Source organism: Mus pahari, chromosome 10 (genome assembly GCF_900095145.1).
Source record: "Mus pahari chromosome 10, PAHARI_EIJ_v1.1, whole genome shotgun sequence".
NCBI classification, from domain to species: domain Eukaryota; kingdom Metazoa; phylum Chordata; class Mammalia; order Rodentia; family Muridae; genus Mus; species Mus pahari.
The window spans coordinates 72,779,955-72,786,881 of NC_034599.1; the positions used below are offsets into that span (position 1 = coordinate 72,779,955).

At 47.6% G+C, this 6,927-nt stretch overlaps 2 protein-coding genes across 2 annotated transcripts in view; one reads left to right on the forward strand and one right to left on the reverse strand.

Moving 5' to 3' along the window:
• Window positions 1–4,969, reverse strand: part of Fbxo9 (F-box protein 9) — a 26,276-nt gene extending 21,307 nt beyond the window's left edge. Inside the window, exons 1-2 of the mRNA XM_029543567.1 lie at window positions 4,644–4,969; window positions 542–625 (exon numbers count right to left, since the gene is read on the reverse strand). Of these exons, the coding sequence (XP_029399427.1) occupies window positions 542–625; window positions 4,644–4,646 (87 nt within the window). The 5' untranslated portion in view covers window positions 4,647–4,969. The remainder of the gene's footprint in view (window positions 1–541; window positions 626–4,643) is intronic.
• A 572-nt stretch (window positions 4,970–5,541) lies between these two features.
• The window catches only part of Ick (intestinal cell kinase), a 64,299-nt gene continuing 62,913 nt past the window's right edge, over window positions 5,542–6,927 (forward strand). The window contains exon 1 of the mRNA XM_021207446.2: window positions 5,542–5,832. The gene's annotated coding sequence lies outside the window, so the exon portion shown is untranslated. The remainder of the gene's footprint in view (window positions 5,833–6,927) is intronic.

The window sequence follows — 6,927 nt, forward strand, 5'->3', positions numbered from 1 at the left end:
GTCGCTACTTCCTCAGGGTGAGGCCAATGAACAGCAAAAGGTTGTGCAGTGCAGGGGCCAAGACTGTCCCTTTTTAGTATTGTATTTATTTGCATTTTTTTTTTTTTTTTTTTTTTTTTTTTGGTTTTTCAAGACAGGGTTTCAGTTTCTCTGTGTAGCCCTGGCTGTCCTGGAACTCACTCTGTAGACCAGGCTGGCCTCGAACTCAGAAATTCACCTGCCTCTGCCTCCCAAGAGACAGAGGCAAGAGTTTGAGGCCAACCTGTTCTACAGAGTTCTAGAAAAGCCATGGTTCTGTCTCAAAACAGCAACAAAAGCCAAAAACCAACCAAAAAACATAAACAAAACAAAAACAACAAAAAAACCAAAACCAACCAAAAAACAAACAAAAACAACGAAAACAAAAACCAATAAAAAACACAAACAAAAGACCATGTAAGCTCAGCTAAATTCCATGCAGGTAAGAGCTGACGAGAGCTCCCGACTGTGACCGGCTTCTCCCTGTGGGGTAGGAACTCAACACAGAACTGAAGACACTTACCTGCAGGTCTCTCTCAGCCGGACTCTCACTTCCTTCATCGCCTACTCTGTCAGCATCAGAGTGACAATCTTCCTCCGCTTCTGCCTGAGACGAACAAACCAGAACAGGGTCAGAAACCGGTAAATACTAGTTTCCCTCTGTGATCTCCTCAGTCAACTGTTAACTAATACCACAGCTCTGAGTTTGTGGAACCCACTTTGGATATCAAGGCTGCACAAAGTTCAAGCTACGGAGGCTGAGAAGTTTCATGTCAATGAAATACAGTTCCTTCTCTCTGGGTATCCACTTCGGTTAAGTCTAAATGATACCAATACAAAGAAAATTTATGCTTTAACTTTTATAGTACTGTAGATTCAATTCTGCACTTCTAGGTGACCCAGGCTCGGTTCCCAGCACCCACATGGTGGCATACAATCATGGTATCTCAGTCAGGCATGGGTATCCCAGGCTTTTAATTTCCACACTCAGGAGAGAGGCAGGCTGCATCTGAGCTCAAGGCCAGCTAGGTCTACATAGTGAGTTCCAAGTGAAGGAATACAGTGAAACCTTGTCTTAAGAAAAGGAAGGAAGGAAGGAAGGAAGGAAGGAAGGAAGGAAGGAAGGAAGGAAGGAAGGGAGGGAGGGAGAAAAAAAGAAAAAGAAATCAGCCCTTCTCTTTTTCCCTATTTAAATGCTAATGAACTGAGTCCAGAGCCTTGCACATGGTAAACAAGAAGTCTAACAGAGCCACTGAGGTATTCCAACCAAGCTCACCTCTTCTATTTTATCTCCATTATAAACTCAATCTTTTACACTGGAGTGGCTTAACGTGGAATAGAGGAGGACTGAACTTTGTGTGGCTTTGGGCTTAATAAACATTTCTGTTTACCATCACCATCATATCCTTTTAGTCTCAGTACATTAAGTAACTAAAATGAATCGTCAGGAAAATAAAGTATTGCCTAGTTTAGTCTGTTAGCTAATAACTTATCAGCACGGCAGCTTGCTCAACACTCAGCGTCATCAGTCCTACACGGAAATGTGGCAATGAGGAAATGACCCTGACAGTTAGCTAGGACTAATAACAAATGGATTTTATTGCCTCTGGTCTCTACACACATGTGCAGAAAGGTACAAGTGCAGTTTCATACACACATGTACCTGCACACACAGGAAATACATATACATACCACCATCACCCCGCGCGCGCGCACACACACACACAAAGAAAAGCCAAAAAGGCAATTCTATCTAGTTCCAAAGACAGTAGACAGTACTTTTCTCTTAGCAAATTCTGGCTGTAAGTTATTTCCAGGAGAGAAAAGGTTTTGTCACCACAGATCTCTGAGTACAGCAACCAGACACACTTGTACCACATAAGTGTAACATAAACAAACTCTGCTCATACCTTATCTCTGGCAACCAGACCCAAAGCAGGGAGCCCGTAAAACTTGACTAGCTGGGGCAGAGTAAGATCCTTGCTGCTCTGTAAAGTCACTCCAGGGAAGACATAAATCAAAGAAGCATTTGTTCTAAGTCAGCAGCCTGGGTTTGGACAAAGGGCTGAGACTGCTGTTCCCCAAAGGATCCCCGTGTAAACAGAGGTCCTCAGGTTGGCAGTCCTGGATGTTGAAAGAACCGGTAGGATCTGGCCTGACGGGAGGAGAACGGGTCCTGCCGTGATGTGCTGTTTCGTGAGAGGCTCAAAGCAAGGGGGCCACCTGGATCCCGGAGTTGATCCTCCAAATCGTAAGGCAAAACGAACTCTTTATGAATGACCTCAGGCATTCTATTGTAATGAGAAACTGATCTATTAGGAAATACGAGAGGGATTGTGAAATGTATGGATCCCACTGAGATGTACACTTCTAAGAGTCTGACTTATCACTGCTAATCCTAAATATAGCTAATAAGAGAGGACCCCAGGCCCACAGGGTGCGTTTTTAGAAAGACAGCCTTCTCGCTGCTGTCGGGCAGTCGGACTACGCTAGCCTGATCGGAAGAGCTTCCCCGGCTCTAATCGGTTAGTGCTACTCAATGTGCTGCTTGCTCTTCTGGGCCTGGATTGCCTTCTTCCTTGCTTAGCTGCATCTACTTCAACATTCAGGTAAGGGTACAGGTCAGCAGCATTTTCCGACTGTCTTCTGTTACCTTACAAATACATTCATATTGAAATAATTTGTCTCCCTCAGTAGAGAGAGTACACTGAAGGCAGAGAGCACATCTTGGTCGCAGCTGGTACCTTTAGGACCAAATGCACCACATGATTTTTGGTTAAAAAAAAAAAACAAAAAAAACAGCATCATTCATTTTTGTTAGTTGAAACAGGGTCTCATCATGTATAGCCTAGGCTGGACTGAAACTCAATACATAGCCCAGGATGGCCTTGAATTTGCAGTGATTTTCCTGCCTCAGACTCTTAAGTGCTAGGAGGAATTTGAGTGTGAGCCACTATATTATATTAGGATCTCCTTCTTTGGAGAGACATCTGTGAGCTGGAGAGATGGTTCAGCAGTTGAGGACTGGATAGACTTCCAGGGGACCTGAGTTTGGTGCCCAGCATTCGTGTCCAGCAGCACATAACAGCACCAAGGGATTGGAATTCTCTTTCTGGCCTCTGTGGGCACCTGCACATAACATGGCATGGTGTCTTAGTTAGGGTCATGTCCAAAAGCAACTTGGGGAAGAAATGGTTTATTTGGCTTACATTTCCACATCACTACTCATCGATGAAGGAAATCAGGACAGGAACTCAAACAGGACACAATAGTGGGTGCAGGAGCTGATGCAGAGGCCATGGAGGTGTGCTGCTTACTGACTTATTCCTGCATGGCTTGCTCAGCCAACTTTCTCATAGAACCCGGGACCGGGATGGCACCACCCACAATGGGCTGGGCCCCTCCCCATTAATCACTGATTAAGAAAATGCCCTGCAGGCTGGAATGCAGCCTGGCCTTTCGGAGCCACTTTCTCCGGTGAGGCACCTTCCTCTCATATGACTCTACTCTGTGTCAAGGTGACATAAAGCTATCTAGCACACACACTTTAAAACATTAATAAGGAGAGAGAGAGAGAGAGAGAGAGAGAGAGATGTAAAGAGAATTAGTGACTCTTTTCAGACGTGACATGTGTGATTAAAAGTTTACCACAGATCAGAGTTTATAGGCTTGGTAATACTGATGATCAGGTACTGCACCAAAATCCACACCATGCCAGGCTAGCCGGAGGCTCAAAAATAACTAGAATGCCTATCTCAGAACAGAATCCATTGTTAACCTTGATTTTGACAGTAGGAAGTGGGATTTTACTACATTTAGTCGATTTTAACCCCACTTGAAATAAGCAGGAGCTTAGTTAATCTTCAGTATTCTCATAGTTGAAAATTACTCAAGCATCGTGGTATAGTTTAGTGGGTTAGTTTCTTCGCAGATGAGATTAACTGAACATAAAGAAGGTTAGGGGCTTAATCGTGGTCTGAGGGCTACTTTTGAAAGTTTAGAAGAATAATCAATTAGTGTGTTTTCTGTGCACCAGACTAGTTTCATAAAATAAACCGTTTCAGCCAATTCATGTTTAAAAAAAAAAAAAAATAGCCACTTGAGTGTTCTCCCAGTCAGTCTGGTATCTTTCATTCTTAAGTCATTCAGCCCTAGCTGGAAATTAGTTTCTTAAGTCATTGCAGAGTCTACATACTCCATGCAACAGTCCCGTGAGACCCGAGCTGTCACACATGGAGCTTGGCGCAGTCTCTCCGTCCACACAGCAGAGAAGCCGCTTAGGCCCTCGCTATCAAGAAACTTGGCAGGAATCCCTCCAAGCCCAGTTTGCCAGGACTGCCTGCAAATATCCTACCCGGGCCACTGACGCCTCGAGGGCGTGCGTCCCAAACTTGGGAGCTCCCGAAATCATCTATGGGCCGAGCTGCCAGAACAGAAGCAATCAACAAGTGTCACCGCTTGCCAGGGCCACCTCCCTTGTGCAGAAGCCAGGACAGCTCACCTGAGAGTCCCAGCTAGGGCGACCGAAACCGGCCTTTCCTCGGCTGTCCGTCAAACCCTGTCCTCACCTGGGGCCACCTCCCGCTCCGATCGCCCGGCCCTCGCTGCCCTCCCTCCTCCGTTACCATGCTGGCGGGCGGCCGGCCCAGTCGAGGGGCTTCCCGCGCCCGGCTCCCGGAGGGGTGGCGGCTGCCCGGTGTCTACTCCTGCCCGTCTGCTGCAGCGCGGCTTAGCAGAGTTCTCGGTCGGAGAAGCGCACCAGGCAGCGGCAGTAACTGCGGGCCCGGCGTACGGCAGCCATCTTCGCGGGACAGGGGGCCGGAGGCAGGCGCGCTGCGGCGGCCGGGGACTCGAGCTGCGGAGGGGTCGCCGGTCGCCAGCGGAGGCCGAGCACCGAGCGAGGAGCCGAGCGTCGGCCCAGCAGGAGACGTCTGGACGCAGCGGCGGAGCTGCCGGCTCTGCTGCGGAAACTGCGCCGCCGCGCCGCGCATGCGCACTGCCGCCGCCGCCGCCGCCGCCGGCTTGGCTAGCAGTCACCCGTCGCGGGCTAGGGTGATAGGCCTACTGTGTGCAGCCGTCGGTGGCGCTAAGCTGGCCCGCCTCACTCAGCCCGCCTGTTTGATGCTGAGAACACCCAGGCAGGAAGGAGCAGACGTTAGCTCAAAAAATGTTTGAACCTGAATTTGGAGTAGAGCCCCTGAGTCGATCCTAACTGGACATTAGGGGACAGTACTTTAGGAGCCCTGGACACTGGGTGCCCTGTCAGAATGAGAAGAGAGAGAGAAAACTCAACAGTCATTGCACCCCACAGACTCTGGACCGAAGAAAACGTACGCTCATGTGTGCAGCCGGAGAGTGGTAACAGCCAACGCAAGTCACGTCGAACTACAGATCCCACAATACAACGGGGGAAGGACGTGCCTTTCCAAGGCCTGAAACCTGACTCCTGAAGGGGTGGACATTACAAGGGACGCTGGGATTTGTAGTCAAATGTTCCACGTTGAGCCGGAACTTACACCCACCCACCCCCAACCCGGTGCCACTTCTTACAGTCCAAACATCCGATTCCACGTCAATAGAAGGCACTTGGATTGCACATTTTAGAACTTTTTCACCTACAGGCATATGGTAGCAAAACTTACGGGCTTCCTAGCCTCTGACAGACATTTAGACAACATTTATTGAGTTTCTGTAAGTGTTAGAACCTAACAGCCAGGACGCTACATTCACCCGACTTCACAGAGCTTAAAATTTTATTGTGCTACTTTATTCTGGAGCTCAGAAATGAAGTACGTCTTCGGCAAAGACATGGAGGTAAAAGGGGGAGGGGTGCAACTTGATTACAGTAAGAAATTGCAAATCCTGTGTATGTTGTTTATTTAGTTAGTTTTGTATTCCACCGAGTCCAGTTAATGCTGGAATATTGCCTTATCTTTTGGGCCTGATTTTGTAGAAATAATCATAATTTCAGTGGGCTGATGAATACACCTGACGTGACATATCCAGAAGACAGCATCTCAGAACACTCTTTCCCGTCCCCGGGCTCTTACATTCTCTCCACCCCATCTTCTTTAATGTTTCTGGAGCTGGGGGCTGGGGAGTGGATAGAGTTGTCCCATTTAGAGCTGAGCACTGTCACCTATTCTCGGCAGGTTTTGTAAATAATGGAATCCACCTCTAGGTGGAGACTGTCCTTGGCTCCGCCTTTATAGATTAATCTAGTGGGATATAGGTCAGGGACTTGGCCACGGGATCACCCCTAGGAAGGTGGAATCAATTTAAGATAATGTCATTTTCCTTCCCAGAATCTAGGGTGTCATTCCCTAGAAGTCACCATGAGGTGTTCAGGCAGACCCAGGTAAATTTTTTCTAATTAGAGCCCAAGAATGCTTTTACGTTTCCTAACTACCGCTTTGAGCTTCCTTGTTCTCCGAAGTTCCCCTTCCGGTCGTGTTCCATGCCTGCTCCTCTGCTTCATTCTCATCCCCTTGGCTGTTTCCGGTTTTACAACTCGCCAGTCCTAGTTTTCCTAGTTCTTGAGGTGCTGTGTCCAAATTTAAATTATTTTATTAATGAGACTAAGAACCCTGGAAGGGGGCTTCTATTTCCTCAGAATCGTATGATGGCTCTTCCGGAACTTCCCCGAGATTTCTTAACTGCCTTTTAATTCCTTCCTTTAAAAGACTTACTTTTACTTTTGTGTGTGTACGCCTGTGTAAGTTTATGTGCCACCAGCCGGGCGTGGTGGCACACACCTTTAATCCCCCAGCACTTGGGAGGCAGAGGCAGAGGCAGGCAGATTTCTGAGTTTGGGCCAGCCTGGTCTACAGAGTGAGTTCCAGGACAGCCAGTTCAAAACCCTGTCTCGAAAAGCCAAAAAAAAAAAAAAAAAAAAAAAAAAAAAAAAAA